This window comes from Perognathus longimembris, chromosome 23 (genome assembly GCF_023159225.1).
Source record: "Perognathus longimembris pacificus isolate PPM17 chromosome 23, ASM2315922v1, whole genome shotgun sequence".
In the NCBI taxonomy this organism is placed as follows: domain Eukaryota; kingdom Metazoa; phylum Chordata; class Mammalia; order Rodentia; family Heteromyidae; genus Perognathus; species Perognathus longimembris.
In genome coordinates, this window is record NC_063183.1 from 14,583,638 (window position 1) to 14,603,473 (window position 19,836).

The following is a 19,836-nucleotide window of genomic DNA, read 5'->3' on the forward strand; positions in this document are numbered from 1 at the left end:
TCCTCTCTCCTCTCTCTCTCTCTCTCACACACACACACTCACACACTGGCTCTTGCCCCAGGATAGAAGCTGCCCAGAAATTGCTGCCTGGCTTTTCTTCTTCCACGCTTGTCTCGTCGCCACCCCTTTGAGCAGAGGGACTAGAATTGGCCCTGAGCACTGGACACTGCCCCAGTCCCCATCATGGAGGCTGGAGACAGGTCTAAACCCACCCCCACCCCTTCCCGAGCATCAAGAGAGAGCTCAGCCAAGGTGAACCAGCACAGACACCAACACAGGCCCCGTGGGCCCTCCAATCTCAGGCCACCAGCTGAGGACAGTTTCCCAGCTGGGCTCCTCTCTCAAGGCCTTTGTGAACTGAAGGGGGACTGGCACAGCCTGCCAGACACCTCTGTAGGGAGAGTGAGAGTGGCTGGCCTGAGGTGAGTGTGGACACTGCCCTCCCTCCTGCTCACCTTGGCACTACCCTGGGTACCTGATGTGAGCACTTGCTCCTCCTGGGCTGTTTTTAGTGTTTGGATTTGCATTCCAACCCTTAGGAAGGGGTCCTGAGGGCACCATGAGCAGTGGGGAATGGGGCAGTGCCTTCCTGTTTCCGTTAAGACAGTCTCTTCACCTGGCCTTGAAGAGCCTCTCTGACCACCTGCTCCTGCCTGCCCTGCCCAGGTCCTGCATGCCCCACCTCTTCACCCCTTCCTCCCATGGAGATTGTCTGTATCTATCCCCTGTGTGGCCCAGACCCAGCCTGCAAGCCGCAAGCATTTCTGAGGCTCAGCTCTTGATAGGGAAGGGAGTGTCTTCACTCCAGCTAGCATCAGGGTTTCATTGGTCCCTGGCCAGGCCAAGGGTCTTTGGAGGGGAGGGGACAGGCCTGGGCTAGCCTGACCGCAGAGTGGGGCTGGGAGACTTCAGGCTCTGGTATTTCTCCTTGACTAGGGGACCAGAAAGGGCATAGAGTGTTGGAGAGGAGCAAGGAGAAGTCACCAAGAGATTTCAGCCTTGCTTCCTCTCCTGGGTTGAGATTCCAGTCATGATTTGCAGGTGTGCATCAAAGTGAAATACATGTGGCCATGCCTATGTGGGATCTCCCCCAACATTTTGGCCCTTTTCCTTGGGCTAGAGCCTGGGTGGGATCTCGGGAGGACTGGGGTGGGCCACTGGGATCACTGGGAAGTTGAACTTGTTTTCTGTCTGAACACAGCCTGTCCTGGTCTCGGGTGACACTGAGGGTGGGGGTGGGGGGACATGCTGTACGAAAACCGGTTAGTCAATGTTGTCTTAATATTGTTGACAATTCTGTAAAGTTCTTTTTATGAATATTTCTGTTTAAGCTACTTTACCCTTGTTTTGAGATCCTTCCCTTTTAAGGAGAAAATGTGACACTTGTGAAAAAGCTTGTAAGAAAGCCCCTATTCCCTTCTTCCTTTAATCTTTAAATGACAAATCTAGGTGATTAAGGTTGTGAATTTTTATTTTTGCTTTGTTTTTAATGAACATTTGTCTTTCAGAATAGGATTGTGTGATAATGTTTAAATGGCAAAAACAAAATCTGATTTTGTGCAATTAACAAAGCTACTGCAAGAAAAATAAAACATTTCTTGGTAACAGAGCTGTGACGTGTGAGCCCTGCCCTGGGGTCTGGGCAGCGCTGGGGTAGGGCTGGAGGCCTGGTCTCCGGTTCAGTCCCTGCTTGGGGATTAAGGCCCCAGGGCTCAGTCCACCGGGCCTGGACCAGTCAGTGGCCGGCAGTAGAGGCCGGTTCTCCAGAGGTCCACTGGGAAGGCCGGCAGGCAGCTTGCCAGCCAATCACTGGGCGCGAAGGGCTAGCTGCCCTATCAGGGCCGGGAGGGGGCGGTGCTTGTGGCATGGGCAGGTCAGGTGGGCTTGCGGGAGCTTAGAGGACCAGGCACGCTGGGAGGTGCTGGCTCCCATAGCTGGGTCAGAGAAGCTGGGGGCGGGGCCAGAGCGCCCTCCGCCAATCGGCGCTGGCAAAAGGAAGGTAAGGGGCGGTCTCCGCGCGCCGGACCGGCCGCGCACGGCGGAGAGGGAGAAGGCGGCGGCGATGGCGACCGCAATGGCAGCGACAGCAGCGGAGCGGGCCGTGCTGGTGAGGAGCGGGCGGCGGGATGGGCGGAAGGACAGGCGGTGCGTGGGCTGGGCCCTGACCTCCACCACCTCCCGTAGGAGGAGGAGTTCCGCTGGCTGCTGCACGATGAGGTACACACTGTGCTGAGGCAGCTGCAGGACATCCTCAAGGTAAGGCGCCCCGCTCCACGGCTGCCCTGCCCTCGCCATGGGCACCCTGCCACCGGGCCTTTGCACGCCCTGGGTCCCCGCAGGGCGGCCACCTGTCTTTTCCACTGGGTTCATTCCTGCGTCAGTCCGGTGGTATCTAAAAGCCCCCGGTGGGGCGCCCACCTCAGTGAAGGGAGTTCAGTGGTGGACACAAGGAAGTCAGCAGTAATTTTGCAAGCAGCAAGGGCGGGGGAAGGGGGCCTGGGCGATACAGGTCAGCCCCAGGGCTTCCTTTGAGGCAGTGACATTAACCAGACAACTGAGCTGGGCGTTAGGGATCGGGTTAGTAATCTCAGCACCATAGGAACAGAGATCAGGGCTTTGAGACTGGCCTAGACTACATAGTGAGATTCTGTCTCCAAAAGAAAAAAAAAGGAAGGGAAGGAAAAGAACTGGTCATCAGACAGCTGAAGGATCCTGCCCCCTCCCTTACAGTGTGATCTCAGCTAAGTTAGTCAACCTCTCTGGGCTTCTCTTCCTCTCATTCCAAGAAGGAGATAACAGTACTCCCTCGGAGATCAGACATGAAGACTAGCCAGTCTTTTTAAAATGCCTCATGCCTGGAGTGGCCCAGAACTACAGGTTACCATGACTATAACCAGCCTCTCCACCCAGCTAGGAGGTGGAGCCTTTCTGCCCTATCTATATGCAGTGTAGAATGCCCAGCCTCAACCCAGGTACCAAATCAAACCACCCTACCTTCTCCCTTCCTCATTTGACCCAAGATCTGGAGGGAGGGACTCTGGATTGGGGTACACTTTACAGCTGCTCTCTGTTTACTGCAGGAAGCCTCTCTCCGCTTCACGTTGCCAGGCACAGGGGCTGAGGGGCCCACCAAGCAGGAAAACTTCATCCTAGGCAGCTCCAGGTGAGCTGGGCTCAGTAGAAACTCTGGGAGCAGGGAATGGGTGATAGGACACAGACTCTTGGGGGTCCTGGGCGGGGGACAGTGGGCAAGCCATGGGAGATTGGAGTGGGAGGTCCAGAAGCAGGTGCTCCTTTGACTGCCACACCTCACTGCCCCCCCACCCCCAACTGTTGTAGCACGGACCAGGTGAAGGGCGTGCTGACCCTGCAAGGCGATGCCCTCAGCCAGGCGGTGAGTGTTCCACCTGCTCCCCATCCCACCCAACCCTTTATCAGCTCTCCCACCAGCCAGCTGGGTTGCCATTGGGCAGAGCCCTGGACTCTCTGAGCCTGGTTTCCTTGTGTCTAAGGTGACAGCACTCCTGCCTGTGCTAGGGACTGGTGTGGAGATTCAGTGAGGGAGGCAGGAAGGTCCTTTGCACTCAGCTCGGCCTGGCAGCAGGACCCAGGATTTTGTGGACATTGGCAGGATTAGGCTGGCCCTGGCTCAGCGTCAAATCTGCCATCATCCAGGCTGTGGCTTGTTTCTGCCCCCGTGCGGGGCAGCAAAGCAAGAGGAAGTCTCTCCCCTCCATGGCTTCAGTCTGTTGGACTCACAGAAGTTCCCACTGCCCCATCAAGGGAGGCCACCTTCCGCTACCATCTTGTCAGCCCCCACCAGGCCTGCATTCCTCTTTCCTCACTTCCCTGTTCACTCCAAAACAGCCAAGGTGTTGAGAAGCCCTGGACACTGTGAAGTAGCTGGGGCCTAGGCTACTACCAACCCTATCTTGCCCATCCATTCCCCTGTTACCCTCCCACCCCCACCCAAGGACATGGCTCCTGCTGGCTTAGCCCCCTCTCACCTGTCAGGACGTGAACCTGAAGATGCCCAGGAACAACCAGCTGCTGCACTTCGCCTTCCGGGAGGACAAGCAGTGGAAGCTGCAGCAGGTTTGTGCCCCACTAGACCCTGGCCTCTGGGGCTGGCTGTGAGAATTTGCGGTATAGCCAGGCAAGCCTAGGAGGCCATTTCCTGGCAGCCCCTGGGGCAGAGAACCTGCCCTGCCTGTGGATCCTCTGGCCCAGGGGACAGCTGGTGGTCTCCTAAACCAGTCGGTCACTCCACTGCCCCAACTTCTGGGGCCTTGCCAGGACCCTGGGGGGCCAGGTCCAAATTCCTAATGCTCCTTCCCAGTTCCTGCTTCCCCAGCCAGCCTGGCCTCCAGGGCACCAAGAGCCGCTCTGGAGGGTGGAGTGATCACAGGCCAGAGCAGGCACACACACACACACACATACACACACACACACACACAACCACTTGGGCAGGGCCTGTGCTAATGCCATGTTGTGGCCCCAGAGCCAACACTGCCCCATGGCTGATGTGCCTCAGGTGTGGTGGGTACTGTTTTCAGATCCAGGATGCCCGGAACCACGTGAGCCAAGCCATTTACCTCCTTGCCAACCGGGAGGAGAGCTACCAATTTAAGACAGGAGCCGAAGTCCTAAAGGTACGCAGACCTCTGGTGCTCCCCGTGGCCCGACCCACACCACATGCTTCCCTCCAGGCTGACCCTTCCCCTGAGATAATGGCTTGGAGCCTATAGGTCTAGAATCCGCCCAGTTCCAGCCCCCTAGTCCACTCTGACCCCAAATCACCTAGCAGTAAGCAAAGCAGGCAAAGTGGCCCCAGCAAGCACTCAGAAGGTTCTGGCTGCTCTGTGGTGGTCCCCACTGAAGCAGTAAAGGCATTTCATTACAAAGCAAAGCAGCATGGAGTGAGCTTATGTCAGGGACTCAGCTTTAGCTCCACTCCTGACTTGCTGTGCATCATTGGGCAATTTACCTGCCCTCTCTGAGCCTCTGGCACCAACTGTATGGCCATCAGGAAACAGTGGGAGTGGAGACTTGGGAATTGGCCCAGGCCTTGCCCTTGTGGCTGAGGGATGGTGGGAAAGGCCACATATGGCCTTAGCATCCACAAGCGGTGTGAGCCGCTTATCCTCGTGCAGCCATTTCTTCACCCGTCAAAACTGAGACCTCAACTCAGCCATCCCACCACCTCCTCCAGGAAGCCCTCTGGTCCCTGCCGCACCCCTGTCCTGCATGCAGAGTGCCTTCCACGGACTTTCCCCCAGCCTTTGATGCCCCCAATCCTGACTGCCATTCAGCCAGGCCAGAGCCACGGAACTCAGCCTGAGGACCCCCACTGCCACACTGTGGCTCCCTGGTAGGGGTGGGGAGGCCCAGGCACCACAGGTGCAGCCGCATGATGTCACCCTCCCCCCAGCTCATGGACGCCGTCATGCTCCAGCTGACCAGAGCCCGCAACCGGCTCACCACCCCAGCCACCCTCACCCTGCCTGAGCTCGCAGCCAGCGGCCTCACGGTCAGTACCCCTCAGCCAACCCTGGCCCAGGACAGGTCCTGCCCTCCCCTTGGGGCCCCAAACTGCCACTGGTCAGAATTCTGTGCCCGTGTGGTTTCCTGGGAAGTCCTCCATGGCCTCCATTCTGTCTCCCCCAGATATGTGGGTCCGGCTGGGAGCCAGTGGCCTCTAAAGCCGGCAGGATCCCAAGTGCAACTGGGGAGAGCGGCTGGGGCGGGGGAGGGCTGGCCTGGGTGGGAAGGGCCTCATACCCCCTTCCCTGCAGAGGATGTTCGCCCCCACACTGCCCTCGGACCTGCTGGTGAACGTCTACATCAACCTCAACAAGCTGTGTCTCACGGTGTACCAGCTGCACACCCTGCAGCCCACCTCCACCAAGGTGAGCCCTCGCCTACACCCCCCACCCCCCGCAGCTCATTCCCCCCACCCCACCTCCCTGCCTAACTGGCTCTGGCACTTCTCCCTAGAACTTCCGCCCTGCTGGAGGCGCCGTGCTGCACAGCCCCGGGGCCATGTTGTAAGTAGTGGGGGAGGCCTTCTCACTCATGCCGCCCCCTCCATCTGGGACCAGGAAACCCCCTCAGCCAGCCGCCTCTCCTTCCCAGCGAGTGGGGGTCCCAGCGCCTGGAGGTGAGCCATGTGCACAAGGTGGAGTGTGTGATCCCCTGGCTGAACGACGCCCTGGTCTACTTCACCGTTTCCCTGCAGCTCTGCCAGCAGCTCAAGGATAAGGTGGGGCGCTGCCGGGGAGAAGGTGGGGGCAAAGCACTTGGAGTCCCTGTGGGCAATTCCACAGGCTCTACCCTGGTGCACCAGGCAGCTAGGCTATGCCTGCTGAGACCACTCCCAACCCAACATGTGGTTAGACCTTGACATCTCACCTGGGTCAGGGAGGGGACAGCGCACCACTGGGCACGCCCAGTGCCCACTAGACATGCCTACTGCCTGCTGGACACACCCAGTGTCTGGTGATTTGCCCCCACTGGGCCCTGGCCATGCCCCATCATTCACTAGTTACATCCAGCGCCGGCTGGCCATGGCCAGTGCCTGCTGACCGCCCCTTTCCTCCACAGATCTCTGTTTTCTCCAGCTACTGGAGCTACAGACCCTTCTAAGCTGGCCACCACTCAGAGCCTGTCCCCCAGAGGGGGTGACGCTACCTATGGAGCCCCATTCCCCACACACACCCCTCATAGCGCCTGCTGTGGCCGGCACCATGAGTTATTTATCTCCCTCTTCACCCACCTTCCACCCAACTGCACTGCTGGGGACTGGGAAGAACATTGGAAGCCTATGTGGGGCGCTGGCTTGGTGTTGGGGTTGGTTGGGAAGGCAGGGCTCCTGCCTTCCTCGTACCTTGCACTCAGGGTGGCCCCGGCCCAGAGCTCTCTTTGCTGTGGAGGCCACAGATAAAGCTGGGGTATCTATTGCAGGAGGGGAGGGTGGTACTGAGCTAGGGGCCATGGGACTCAGGGATGGGAGGAAGAAGGACAGGCAGTGGCAGCTGCCGCTGAGCAAATGCAATGCCGGGGCTGTTCTGCAATCTGGATCCTCTAGGAAATAAAGAGCATCAGAGTTCTACTAGAGCCCTTGTCTCTCTTTCTAACTGGGGGTCAGGCTGGGGGTCCTGGTGTCACTGGCCTCCCATGTCCCTAGGAGTACTGGTGTCATTGCCTCCCTGTCCCTGGGGGGGTCCCTGGTATTAGCGGCCCCCCCTGTGTCCCTAGGGGTCCCAGTGTCTGTGGCCTCCCTGTTCCTGTGGGTCCCTAGTGTTAGGCCTTAATGCCTTCCCCCCTCAGCCTGCCAACTTGCTGGCATGACAGGTGCTAGCACACCCAGCCAGGAACCACCTGTAACTGCCATTCAGGGTGAGGCATCAGGTGTCTGGGAGCTTAGCACCACCCCCCACTCCCCTGCAAGCCATAAGCTGGGTGACCTGGAGTGACATGCCTCCCCATGCAGCCAGCCGCAAGTCCCCATGCCACCTGCCCTGGGGGCTCAGAACAGTCCAGACTCAATTTCCAGCAAACACAGGCTTTGTTACTGCCATCCATTGGACACATGCCAGGGGGCTGGTGCTAAGGTTCCAGGGCCAGGTTATCCATTCCTCTGGGTTTTTCCTGTGAGAGGCACAGAGGGTTCCTTGTGGGTGGCAGTCTGCCAAGCCCCTCAACAGGCAGCCCAGCCCCAGCCCTGTCCTGTGCAAGAGGCAGGAGGGTTCCAGGCACCACCCCCTCCTCCTCCCAGGGCTCACCTTCCCAGAGCTGGCAGAGGGGCAGCAGCAACGGCAGCAGCAGTGGGCAATGACCAAGAGCAGCAGCAGCAGCACAGTGCCTGGGGACAGACAGGTGTCCAGATGTGACCCCTGGCCGAGCCACTGGGCGGGGCTGATGAGACCTGAGGGCCACACTCACCCACGAAGACTAGGAAGACCACGAAGGCAGCCGTGTCCCATTCCGACTGGAACAGCTTGTGGCTCCTCAGCTTCCCCAGCACTTCCTGGGCTGTGTGCTCCAGCTCCCTTTCCAGTTCATTGGATGACAGACCCATCTCGGCAGGAGCCACCTGTCCCGGCCCCCAGAGGCCACCTCAGAAGCAGGGCCTGAGCCAGCCTCTGCCCCTCCTGCCTCAGCCCTGCTCTTCTGTCCCCATCCTCACTTGGGATGCCCCAGCCACCATCCTCCCTCCATCTCCCCGGGACCCCACCTGCCTCTGGAAACCTCCACTCCTCCAGCCAGGTAGGTCCCAGGTCTTTGCCAGCTCAACCTGCTTCCTGCTTCCGGATCTACACCACCTGCAGCCTTGGCAACCAGCTCCGCCCTTCCCAAGGCCAACCAGGGCTTCCAGAGCCCTTGGAGAGCCCAGCCCAGCCCAGCCCACTGCAGGGGCCCAGGGCAGAGGGCCGCAGGCTTGCCAGCCTGTTCACGCCCCAGATGGTTTGCACCTTTCCTCAGGAGGTCAGAAGAGCAGGTGTTCACCACAGCCCTGATTGCCTCTCAGAGGAGCTCCTTCCCCAGGACCCTTGACCTTGGCTTTTTAATTTTTTTTTTTTTAATTTGATGGTACTGGGGATTGAGTTCAGGGCCTTGTGCTTAATAGACAAAGCACCTGAGCTATGCTCCGGCCCTTTTGTTTTTGCTACAGTCTCTCTGTTCCTGAGGGGAGAATTCCTTTTCTAATCCTTAAGACTGCCCCAAGGAATGACTCCTGCCCAACCCCAGTCTTCCTCAGTCTCCCTATCTGGGAAATAAGCATATAAACCATGCCCACCTCCCGGGATTGGCATGAGGATTCAGCAAGGGAGTCCGAGCTTTCTTAGCACATCAGGATGCTATTAACTTTTTGCTTCTGTGAATGAAGTACTTAGAAGGCAGACTTGCAGGACAGGTGAGCTTTGTTTTCTGGCTTCAGAAGTTCCAGTCAAGGCCAGCTGGCTCTGCTGTTTTGGGGCCTGTGGTGAGGCAGATCAGATCAGCACAACTGACCACAGCAGAGCAGAAAACAAGAGACCCAGGAAGGGCACAGGGACAAAGCACATCCCTCAAAGGTGGGCATCAGAACCCTGCTTCCCCAGGCAGGCCTCCCACCTTCCCCAGTGCACTGGGGCATGGTCAGGTCACTGGTGAAGTGAGGGCCTCCTGGTCCAGTCATTTTCCCAGAATGTTTCTCTGAACATCACATACTTGGAACCAAGTCCTCAACACAAGAGTTTGGAGGGACATTTCCAGTTCCCACCATAACAGATGCTGAGGGCTGATGTACACTGAGTGGCTGTGTTTCTGTCCCCAACTTACAAGTGTGCATCCCCTCCAACTTTCCATTCCTGGTCCCCAGTTAGGCTCCTGTGCTCATCAGATCCTTCAGCCCTCAAGAGGTTTATTTGACTGAGCTTCCTCCTCCTCTTCCTAACTCTTCCTCTTCCTCCTCCTGCTTTTTGAGTAGTGCTGGGCATCGAATCCAGGGTCTTACACATAGCTAGGCGAGCACTCTGCCACTTGAGCCATGCCCTCAACCCCTTTTGTTTTACAATAGGGACAGTGTCTTACTAAACTGCCCAGGCTGACCTACATCTTATAAGTCTCCAGGTTTATTCTCCAGGGTAGCTGAGTTTCCAGACATGTACCACCATACCCAGTTTATCATCTCATAAGTACATTGGGAATGGGCACAGTCCTGAGAGCAAGAATGAAGCAGTAGGGGGTGTGGAGGACTCAGCCCAGGAAGACTTAACCAAGTCCCTGCCTTCAGATCCAGCTCTGCCACTGAGTGACCTTGAACAAGGTCATCTGTCAGCTGCTCCTCAGAGCCTGGTCCACATTTGGTCCACATTTTAGCATCCCAGGGCTCCTAGGATGAGGTCACATGCAGGGAAATTGGGGGGGGGGGGTATCTTCTACATCAATCTCTTGGTTTTTCTTTTGTTGTTGCTTGTGGGGCTTAAACTCGGGGTCTCTGAGCTTTTTTGCTCAAGGCTAGTATTCTACCACTTTGAGTCACAGCACCACTTCTAGCTTTCTGGTGGTTAATTGGAGACAAGGGTGTCACACTTTTTCTGCCCAGATTGGCTTTGAACCGAGATCCTCAGATCTCAGCCTCCTGAGTAGCTAGGATTACTGGCATGAGCCACCAGCATCAAACCTTGTCCCCCACCCCTCTCCCGCTTGGCAGTACTAGGACTTTTGAACTAAGAGTATCATGCTTGCTAAGCAGGTGCTATACTACTTAAGCCATACCTCCAGCCCTTTTTCCATTAGTTACTTTTCAGGAAGAATCACATTCTTGTCCAGCATTAGCCTCCAACTAAACCCCTTCTGCCTATGCCTCCTAAGCAGCTGGGCTGTCAGGTGCACACCACCATGCCCAACACTGCTGTTGTTAAGATGAAGGGCCGGGGATCTTGCCAGGTGCCTGTGGCTCATGCCTGTAATCCTAGCTACCTAGGAGGCTGAGCTCTGAGGATTGTGGTACAAAGCCAGCCCTGGGGTCTGGGAATGTGGCTTAGTGATACAGTGCTTGCCTAGCATGCATGAGGCTTTGGGTTCAATTCCTTAGTACCACATAAACTAAATACATAAAATTAAAAATCATGGGCTGGGGATATGGCCCAGTGGCAAGAGAGCTTGTCTCGTATACATGAGGCCCTGGGTTCGATTCCCCAGCACCACATATACAGAAAACGGCCACAAGTGGCGCTGTGGCTCAAGTGGCAGAGTGCTAGCCTTGAGCTAAAGGAAGCCAGGGACAGTGCTCAGGCCCTGAGTCCAAGGCCCAGGACTGGCCAAAAAAAAAAAAAAAAAAAAAAAAAAAAAAAAAAAAAAAAAAAAAAAAAAAAAAATAAAAATCAAAGCCAGCCCTGGCAGGAAAGTCCATGAGACTCTTACCTCCAATTAACCACCAGAAAAATGGAGCTGAAGAGCTCAGGGACAACCCCCAGGCCCAAAGTTCAAACCCATGACCAATGCCTGCCCCCCCAAAAATCTGGAGGGATCTTGATAACTTTCTGCTCAGTCTGGTCTTGAACTGTGATCCTCCCAAACTCTCCCTCCCCAATAGCTGGGATTACAGAAGTAAGCCATCTTGCACTGGCTGAGTGTCACAACTTAAAACAGTATGGTGCCAAGGATGGGTGGATGGAAGAAAATGCATGCATGTGCTTTCAGGCTGCAGACCCCTGTCTGGCTTTCCCTGGCAGGGAGGTTAAGGGATATGGGCTGGGGCCTGGAAGTCCCCCTCGGACATGAGCCAGCTGGCAGCTTTGATGGAGGAGACAGCTCTGGAGAGCTGGCCTCCATCTCTAAACCAGGAACGCTGTATGATCATGGTCACAGGGGAAAGGGGGGAGTGTCGAGGGCCTAAGGATCAGCCCTGGCCTTGGCAGGCTCCTGTCCGGGTGGAGGTCACAGGAAGGAAGGGGGAGCTCAGGTTCTATGGCTAACTGCCAGCCTTCCCCTCCCCCTCGCCGCACACCAGGGCCTGCCAGCAGCTCTCACAGGGACTCAACCACCAGGTGCCACCTGGGGCTGCCTCTGTGGCCTCCAGGCCCCAATAGGCTGCCCACCTTTCTTTCTCAAGAGGCCCATCTTCTGAGCGTGTTACAGGCCGGGTCTCCGCCTTCCTGCGTCTCTCTCACTAGCTCTGCCCAGCTCTGTTTCTGTGTCGCAGGGGAGAAAGGGAGACACTTATTACTGAGCCTCTCCTCTGGATCCCTCCTCTCCCTCCACCCCCCTCCCCGCCTAGTACCTCACCTAGAACTAAAGTCTAGCTGCAAGCCTCTAACCCCCACCCAGGTTCAACAGGGAGCCCCCTGGCTGTGCCCATTGAGACAAGGGTAGACTTCTGAGCCTCTCAGGATGGGGACTCAGTCTCCCTGACTTTGCTCTGGGACCAGGGAATTGAAATAGACCAGTGGGAACAGAGGTGTGGAGTCTCTGGGGAGCCCCTCTGAGCCCAGTGACACCAACCTTCCCACTCCCGCCATGGACAGGCATCATTGTGTCCCTGGCCCCATGAGCCCTCTGAGGCGGTCCCCCTCCCCCTGTTCCTCAAGGCCCTCCAGCCCCAGGACCCCGCCCTTGGAGAGGTTTGGTCCTGTGGGTATCGAGGCTGTGCTGGACCAGCTGAAGATCAAAGCCATGAAGACTGGGTTTGAGTTCAACATCATGGTGGTGGGTGAGTGAGAGCATGAAGAATACAGGGGTGACCAATGGACAAGACACAGTGGGTCTGGTTACGTTACCTGGCTTCTCCCTGACTCAGTCTCCCCAGCCTCATAGGTGTATTCAAAGGGAAAGTGTGACTGGGTACCAGTGGCTCATGCCTATAATACCAGCTACTCAGGAGGTTGAGATCTGAGGATCAAAGTTCAAAGGCAGCCTGCCTGGGCAGTAAATCCCCTCCATGAGACTCATCTCCAATTACCAAAAAAAGCCGGAAGTGCAGCTGTGGCTCCAGTGGTAGAATGTCAGCCTTGAGAAAAAGAAACTCAGGGATTGCCCAACACCAGCACTTCTCCCCCCCCCAAAAAAAAAAATGAAAACGAGGAACTATTGAATCATTCGACAGAAAATAATGTATTAAGTGACTGCTTCAGTGAAGGGGCCGGGTGTGAGATGGGGTAGGGACCATGTCAAGCCTCCATGACCTATGTTCCTGATCCAATGCTGCAGGAGTGTTGAACTTGTAACAAATTCATTTGAGGTAGGCCTCGGAGACCTTGTGTAGAGATCTGTGTAGCCCAGGCTGCCCTTGAACTCATGATCCTCCTATCTCAGCTTCAATGCTGGTATTAGAGGAATGCACCACCATGCCTGACTAGGGTTTCCATTTGGGATGATGAAAACATTCTGAAACCGGGTAGAAGTGATTCTTGCCCAACTTTATATGTGTCCTTAATGCTGCTTTGTTGTGCTCTTTAAGATGAATGGTTAATTTTATGTTACATACTTTAAATTAATTATTTAGCTTAATTTTTTAAAAGTGTTGGTCCTAGGGCCTGAACTCAGGGCCTGGGCACTGTCCTAAAGCTTCTTTTTACTCAAGGCTTGCACTCTACCACATTAGCCACAACTCTACTTCTGGCTTTTTTGGTAGTTTATTGGAGGTAAGAGTCTCATGGACTGTCTTCAAACTGGGGTCCTAAGATCTCAGCCTCCTAAGTAGCTAGGATTATAGGGGTGAGCCACCAACACCTAGCTGTTATGTAATTTTAAAGCCAATAAAGAAAAGGGGAAGCACTGAGTAGGACACCTTTTTTTTTTTACTTGGGATTGAATGCACATTTTCTAGGCAGGTGCTCTACCACTCAAGCCAATCCTTCAGTCTTTTGGGCTTTGTTAGTTCTTTAAATAAGGTCTTGGCTTTCCTCTGAGGCAAGCCCTGGACTGTGATCTTCCTAACGCAACCTCCTAAACAGCTGGGATTATGTCCTCATTATTCTCGGTCAAGAGTTCACCTTTCAAATCATCTTAAAGATGCGTTTGAGAGGAGTTGACTTAACCACACACATGCCTGCTGGTCACTCCAGGGCAGAGTGGATTGGGCAAATCCACCATGGTGAACACATTGTTCAAGTCCAAGGTATGGAAATCAGCTGTGCCAAGCCTGGAGGTGCCCACGCCTCAGACCCTGGAGCTGCACTCTGTGAGCCACGGTGAGTGAGGCCTGCCCTGGCCCCCACTGCTCCGCCCTGCCCTGCCCCAGCCACATTCTCCCCTTCCCCTCCCTTCACAGTCATTGAGGAGAAGGGCTTGAAACTGAAGCTGACTGTGACCGACACACCGGGCTTCGGAGACCAGATCAACAATGACAAGTGGTGGGTGAGGGATGGGGACTGAACCCAGGCTGCCCCTCTCCTGCCTTTGCCCCTCTAACCTCTGGGAGACAGTGTTGGAGAGGCCTCAGTTTCCCTAACTATACAATGGATGCACTCAGCTTCTTCTTGAAATGGATGGGAGTCTCCACTTGCTCTGTGGGACACAGAGGTGGTAACTCATCGGCCAAATGTGGCTCAAGCCAACTACTCTGGAGCCTGAGATCTGAAGATCATGATTCAAAGCCAGCCTGGTCAGGAAAATCCTTAAATTCTTATCTCCAATTAAGCAGCAAAAACCTGGAAGTGGAGCTGTGGCTCAAGTGGTAGAGCGCTAGTCTTGAGTGGGAAAAGCTAAGGGACAGTGCCCTAGTGTATAGTGGGTTTTATCAGGCTATTTTTTAAATTATGGTCTTTTTTGTCAAGATGATGTACAGAGGAGTTACAGTTACATATTTAAGGTAGGAATGCATATACATTTCTTGTCATACTTGTTACCCCCTTCCTCATTTTTCTCCCTCCTTTCTTCCTCCTAACCCATCCTCCCCCTTGCTTTCATCATTTTTCTTAAATCTTCCCCTTGATGGACATTGTCATTCTAATCTACACTGCTTATGACCTCTATGATTATTAACAATAAAACAGTTCCTTCCAGATCAGGTGATATATACATATACATTTCTTTCCTTTTGCTTAGTGTAATCTGTTCCTTCTTTTTCTCTCATTTCTTCCCTCTTCCCTGCTGCCCCTTCAGTTGCTTAGTTTGTTCTCATCAGTGTCCATTGCAGCTATCAGGCTATTTTGATATGTAAAAATAGAATACACACTATATAATATGTATACTCATATACTATAAATGCATGTTATATGTTACATATATACATATGAGTGTATCTATGTGTCTGTATATATAAAGAGTCAGATAGATAACTTCAAGCACATTTGCTCTCCATTGCCCTCAACTTCTATTTTCAGAAGGATATGTTTGGCGCTGGGATGTAAGTCAATGGGATAGCACTTGCCTAGCATGGCTTGGGGGCTGGATTCCATCCTAGCACTGAATAAAGAAACAGCCAGAGAGAGAGAGAGAGGCAAAGGGACAAAGATACATACATATATACATGATAGACAGATGACAGCTCTGTTTTGGGCCCTGTGGACAGTAGCGGGAAGAGCGCAGAGCCAGGAGCCTGTGACTCCTTGGTGCAGGCTGGGTGGCCCCACCTTTGCCAAGTGGGCACTGTCCATTTTACAGGCAGGGAAGGTGAGGCCTCAGGCAAGGGTGGCAGAGGGGTCCATGTGTCTGTGAGGGTGGAGAAGGTCCAGGGTGGTGGCTGGTCCTGAGTGGAGGTCTCTTGCTCCAGCTGGGACCCGGTCCTGGGCTATATCAACCAGCAGTATGAGCGGTACTTGCAAGAGGAACTCCTCATCACCCGCCAGCGTCACATCCCTGACACCCGTGTGCACTGCTGTGTGTACTTCGTGCCACCCACCGGCCACTGGTGAGGTGGCTGGACCAGCCAGGGTGGGGATGCCTGCATGGGGCAGAGAGGAGGAGGAGGAGTCTCGGGGGTAGGCTTTGGGCTGGCTCCCCTCCTCATTCAGACACCACCACCACTGCCACCACCGTCATTGTCCTGCCTGGACAGCCTGCGGCCGCTGGATATTGAGTTCCTGCAGCGGCTGTGCCGGACTGTGAACGTGGTGCCCGTGATCGCCCGAGCAGACAGCCTGACCATTGAGGAGCGAGAGGCCTTCAGGAGCAGGGTGATCTGGGTGCTGGAAATGGGGCTGGAGTCAATGTTGGCAGAGGGCAGAGTGGACAGTGCAGGCTGAGGTCCCTTGTGTGTTTGGTCCCCCAGATCCAGCAAAACCTGAAAGCTCACTGCATTGATGTATACCCGCAGAAGTGTTTTGATGAAGACATTAATGACAGCATCCTTAATGGCAAGATACGAGTAAGAAGCCACAGGGCAGGGAGCAAGGAGGAACGAAGAAAAAAAGGGGAAGAGGAAGGAAAATATTACATTTTTTTTTGCCAGTCCTGGGTCTTGTCTCAAAACACCACCCAGACACAAGTCCTCATTAAGGGCTCATTAGGGACTGGCAGCAGTACTTACTGCTGAGGTCATCATTCCATTCCCACCAAAAATTAACCCCTGGAAATAAAAACAAACTCTTACAACAGAACTTTGGAACTTACAGCTTTGGATTTCTGCTTCCGGCTCTTAAGTCCGAAAATGATTATAGGGCTGAGCCAACTTTTTTTTTTTTTTTTTACAAAGGCAGACAGTAAATATTTTTTGAGTCTATGGGCCCGACAGTGTCTGGAGCAGTTACTCAGCTCTGCTATTGTGGTTCCAAGTCTTAGCCACCAAGAAGAGAAAACCCTGGGCTTCATACCCAACTATTACCTATTTTAAACTTTGTGATAATTACTGTCTGTTTCAGATGTAAGAGGTTTTGGTGTTCACAAGATTTTATGTACATATGTACATTACACATATATAATATGCACAAGTGTTTGAGTTTCGTTTCTTTTTAGGCAGTACTGGATCTTGAACTCAGAACTCCTATTTATACTTCCCTTGAAGCTGGGATGACATATGTAAACCACTATGCCTAGCTTTTATTGGGTCTCATTAATTTAAAAATTAATTTTGTTGTAAAGGTGATGTACAGAGGGGTTACAGTTACATAAGTACGCTAATGAGTACATTTCTTGTCTAACGTTGCTACCCCTCCCTTGTTTTTCTCCCACTTTCCCTCCCGCTCCAGTACCCACCCCCTCATTAACTTTTTACCTAGGCTGGCATGGAGCCTTAATCCTTTTTTTTTTTTGGCCAGTCCTGGGCCTTGGACTCAGGGCCTGAGCACTGTCCCTGGCTTCTTCCCGCTCAAGGCTAGCACTCTGCCACTTGAGCCACAGCGCCGCTTCTGGCCGTTTTCTGTATATGTGGTGCTGGGGAATCGAACCTAGGGCCTCGGGTATACCGAGGCAGGCACTCTTGCCGCTAGGCTATATCCCCAGCCCCTTTAATCCTTTTGATCTGTCCCTCCTGAGTAGCTAGGATTACAGGAATGAGCCACCATGCCCCACTATAAATATGTATTTCATATACACATTTGTACATTGTCTTTTTTTTTTTTTTTTGTCAGTCCTGGGGCTTGGACTCAGGGCCTGAGCACTGTCCCTGGCTTCATTTTGCTCAAAGCTAGCACTCTGCCACTTGAGCCACAGCACCACTTCTGGCTGTTTTCTGTATATGTGGTGCTGGGGAATTGAACCCAGGGCTTCACGTATAGGAGGCAAGCACTCTTGCCACTAGGCCATATTCCCAGCCCCTGTACATTGTCTTTGTTCTATGGATTAATCCCTGAGCTTTGAGCATTAAATGTTCTATACTTCCACACCCAAGATTATGTCATTGAAGCCAGGCCCTGGTGGATCATGCCTACAATCCTACCTACTCAGGAGACTGAGATCTGAGGATCATGGTTTGAAGTTAGCCTGGGTAGTAATGTCCATGAGACTCTTACTTTTCCAATTAACCACTGGAAAACCACCCAAAGTGGTAGAGTACCAGCCTTAAAATCTAAGGGACAATACCCAGGCCCTGAGTTCAAGTTCCAGTACTGGCATACACACCAAAAAAGATTATATCATTAATGTAATTAGTATATCATTAATGTGATCATTAACAGAGATACAGTTCCCAGGGCTGACTCTGATAACCCACTTCACAGATGTTCACAAAGCTGTATGCTGGCACTGCTAGTGCCCCTATTTTACAGAAGAGACAAGGGTAGAGGGGATCTGGTATCTTTGAACTCTGAAACTTTGCCAGTTTCCTACCCCTGCTCCCTCCTCATGAGGTCCCAAGCTTGCTTTCTTCTTCCCTAGGAGCAGATCCCCTTTGCTGTAGTGGGGGCTGACCAAGAGCACCTGGTGAATGGGAGGTGCATCCTGGGCCGGAAGACCAAGTGGGGCATCATTGAAGGTCAGTGTAGGGGCCATGGGAGGGGGCAGGGGGCATCTATAGAATCCTCAGCCCCTCACAAGGCCCTGCCTAGACCATTAGGCCCACAGAAAGGGCATTTTTCCAGCAAGTTCACTGATTAGGTATGTATGTATGTATGTATGTATGAATGAATGAATGAATGAATGAACAAACCAAGGAATGAGAGACCATAGGACAGTGAGAGAGGCAGTACTGAAGCAGGGGTTTACTCAGTGCTTGCTGAGGACACAACAGCCTTGCAAAGCCTTGCTGGGGCCCATGTCTTTCAGTGGAGAACATTGCACACTGCGAATTTCTTCTCCTAAGAGACCTGCTCATCCGGTGAGATGCTGTGGGGTGTGTGTGTGTGTCCCTTGGGGGTGGCCGTAGTCACCCTGGCTGGGGCTAACCTGACTTCCACGGACCAGGTCTCACCTCCAGGACCTGAAGGACATCACCCACAACGTCCACTACGAGAACTACCGCGTCATCAGACTCAACGAGAGTCACCAGCTGCCCCGAGGGCCCGGCTGGGTGAACTTGGCTCCCCCAGGACAGCTAACCAGTCCCGGGTGCCTGAAGGTCCGCAGGCAGGCCCAGAAGGATTCCAAAGACGATGAGCGCTGAGCCCTGGGGTTGCGAAGCCTGTCATCAGCCGGACCCCAACGCACACCAGTGTACCAGAGCATCTATTAAGGGTGGGCGTGGCTTTGAATATAAAGCTGTGCTTTGATAAGACACGATGTGTGTGTGTGTGTGTGTGTGTGTGTGTGTGCCCGTGCTGCGCGTGCACACATGGGGGGGGGGCTTGAACTCAGTGCCTGGCGCTGACCCTGAGCTTTTTCGCTCAAGGATGGCGCTCTACCACTTAAGCCACGGCTCCACCTCGGGCTTTTTAATGGTTAATTGGAGATAGTCTCAAGAATGGAAAAAAAAAAAGAAAAAAGAATTTTCCTCCTCAGGCTGGCCTTGAACCACAATCTTTAGATCTCGCCTGTGCTATCGGAGCCCAGCTTAGGGGGCAGCCTTTAAACACTTAGGTGAATGCAGAACCACACGCCTCGGGGGGTCACCCTGGTGGGTACAGAGGCTCAGAAGTCGGCGGGATCCACCACAAGCGCCTTCAGGACGCAGACGTCCACTGGGCCAGCGGTGCGCGACGCTCTGGGAAATGTAGTCCCACCGCTCCAAATACAGTGCCCCTGACTTCCGCTTCCGGCGCGCCCTGGTCCTCGCGTGAGCCTCGCGAGAGGATGAATCCGCGGCTAAGGGGCGGGGCGGTAGGTGGAAGCCGCGGGACAGGAGCGTGATTTCCGCCGTTCAAGAACGCGCCCCGGAAGTCGTCATTGGCTGTGCGCCTACTGTGTGCGCTGTTTTAGTCGGGCGCGGGTTTTCTTACCGGTTCGCTCCTCAGGTGGTATAAACTCAGATTATTTTAAACTAAAGAGAAAAAGGAGGCAGAGTCAGGCATTAGAGTGTCTGGTTTACTGTGAGGGGCGGGAAGGTGACTTTTTAGATAGAAGGTTCCAGTAGCGTTTTGGAATCTCCTGTGTTCAGTATTTGAAACTCTCCGAACTCCAGGGGTTCCTTTCCTGAAAGATCACAGTACTTCCAACACTGCTAAATTAGGAACAAACGTGTATTGCCTGGTGATCAAAGGTGGATGGGCATTATTAGTATTATAGCAGAATAAAGGCAGGCAGGAGGCCGGGGTGTAGTTAGTGGAGCATTAGCTAAGCACGCACAAGGCTGTGGGTTCGAACCCCAGCAAGTAAAAACTGAGGAAGCAAGCACAACAAAGGATATTTGGAACTGTCAGCGCCAGAGGTGTGGGGAAGAAGGGAAGGTAGGAATTGACCTGGGGACCTTTTGTCTCCCTGGGTAGAGGTGTGCAAAGGCATTTACATGCCATGCTCCTTTGTTTTGTTTGGCTTTGTTATTTGGAGGGTGTTACTTTATGGAAGTTCTCCTGTCTCAGCCTTAGGAATAGCTGAGGC

At 53.8% G+C, this 19,836-nt stretch overlaps 3 protein-coding genes across 6 annotated transcripts; 2 read left to right on the forward strand and 1 right to left on the reverse strand.

The window, feature by feature from the left end:
- Window positions 1-27: 27 nt before the first annotated feature.
- On the forward strand, window positions 28-7,113 carry Rogdi (rogdi atypical leucine zipper). Its single transcript, XM_048332239.1, has 11 exons — window positions 28-2,107; window positions 2,185-2,256; window positions 3,081-3,163; window positions 3,340-3,394; window positions 4,015-4,095; window positions 4,557-4,652; window positions 5,432-5,530; window positions 5,796-5,909; window positions 5,998-6,047; window positions 6,136-6,262; window positions 6,604-7,113. The coding sequence occupies exons 1-11, from the start codon at window positions 2,063-2,065 to the stop codon at window positions 6,643-6,645; spliced, it is 864 nt and encodes a 287-aa protein (XP_048188196.1). The 5' UTR covers window positions 28-2,062; the 3' UTR covers window positions 6,646-7,113.
- A 435-nt stretch (window positions 7,114-7,548) lies between these two features.
- On the reverse strand, window positions 7,549-8,395 carry Smim22 (small integral membrane protein 22). Of its 3 annotated transcripts, none has more exons than XM_048332242.1 (4): window positions 8,237-8,395; window positions 7,945-8,095; window positions 7,785-7,864; window positions 7,549-7,650 (listed from the first exon to the last, which is right to left on the reverse strand). In XM_048332242.1, the coding sequence occupies exons 2-4, from the start codon at window positions 8,078-8,080 to the stop codon at window positions 7,609-7,611; spliced, it is 258 nt and encodes an 85-aa protein (XP_048188199.1). In that variant the 5' UTR covers window positions 8,081-8,095; window positions 8,237-8,395; the 3' UTR covers window positions 7,549-7,608. The 3 variants fall into 3 exon arrangements, with proteins under 3 accessions (XP_048188199.1, XP_048188200.1, XP_048188201.1); XM_048332243.1 differs by having other exon boundaries at window positions 7,945-8,109; window positions 8,236-8,349; XM_048332244.1 differs by having other exon boundaries at window positions 8,241-8,329.
- A 3,616-nt stretch (window positions 8,396-12,011) lies between these two features.
- Septin12 (septin 12) lies at window positions 12,012-18,467 on the forward strand. 2 transcript variants are annotated; one of them, XM_048332237.1, is made up of 9 exons: window positions 12,012-12,199; window positions 13,554-13,679; window positions 13,760-13,841; window positions 15,203-15,340; window positions 15,488-15,605; window positions 15,701-15,796; window positions 17,743-17,839; window positions 18,130-18,181; window positions 18,268-18,467. In XM_048332237.1, exons 1-9 carry the CDS (start codon window positions 12,037-12,039, stop codon window positions 18,464-18,466), a joined length of 1,071 nt encoding a protein of 356 aa, XP_048188194.1. In that variant the 5' UTR covers window positions 12,012-12,036; the 3' UTR covers window position 18,467. The 2 variants fall into 2 exon arrangements, with proteins under 2 accessions (XP_048188194.1, XP_048188195.1); XM_048332238.1 differs by lacking the exon at window positions 15,203-15,340 and having other exon boundaries at window positions 12,037-12,199.
- The last annotated feature ends 1,369 nt before the right edge of the window (window positions 18,468-19,836 follow it).

What these genes read in the sequence shown, in the direction of transcription:
- Rogdi (XM_048332239.1), top strand. Translation starts at nt 2,063, where the DNA reads ATGGCGACCGCAATGGCAGCGACAGCAGCGGAGCGGGCCGTGCTG. An exon ending in CAGGAGCCGAAGTCCTAAAG is followed by an intron (nt 4,653 to 5,431) that starts GTACGCAGACCT and finishes CCCTCCCCCCAG; the next exon opens with CTCATGGACGCCGTCATGCT. An exon ending in CACAGCCCCGGGGCCATGTT is followed by an intron (nt 6,048 to 6,135) that starts GTAAGTAGTGGG and finishes TCTCCTTCCCAG; the next exon opens with CGAGTGGGGGTCCCAGCGCC.
- Smim22 (XM_048332242.1), bottom strand. Translation starts at nt 8,080, where the DNA reads ATGGGTCTGTCATCCAATGAACTGGAAAGGGAGCTGGAGCACACAGCC. An exon ending in GGTCTTCCTAGTCTTCGTGG is followed by an intron (nt 7,865 to 7,944) that starts GTGAGTGTGGCC and finishes GTCTGTCCCCAG; the next exon opens with GCACTGTGCTGCTGCTGCTG. An exon ending in CCTCTGCCAGCTCTGGGAAG is followed by an intron (nt 7,651 to 7,784) that starts GTGAGCCCTGGG and finishes TGCCTCTCACAG; the next exon opens with GAAAAACCCAGAGGAATGGA.
- Septin12 (XM_048332237.1), top strand. Translation starts at nt 12,037, where the DNA reads ATGAGCCCTCTGAGGCGGTCCCCCTCCCCCTGTTCCTCAAGGCCCTCC. An exon ending in GTTCAACATCATGGTGGTGG is followed by an intron (nt 12,200 to 13,553) that starts GTGAGTGAGAGC and finishes TGGTCACTCCAG; the next exon opens with GGCAGAGTGGATTGGGCAAA. An exon ending in TCCTTAATGGCAAGATACGA is followed by an intron (nt 15,797 to 17,742) that starts GTAAGAAGCCAC and finishes CTTCTTCCCTAG; the next exon opens with GAGCAGATCCCCTTTGCTGT.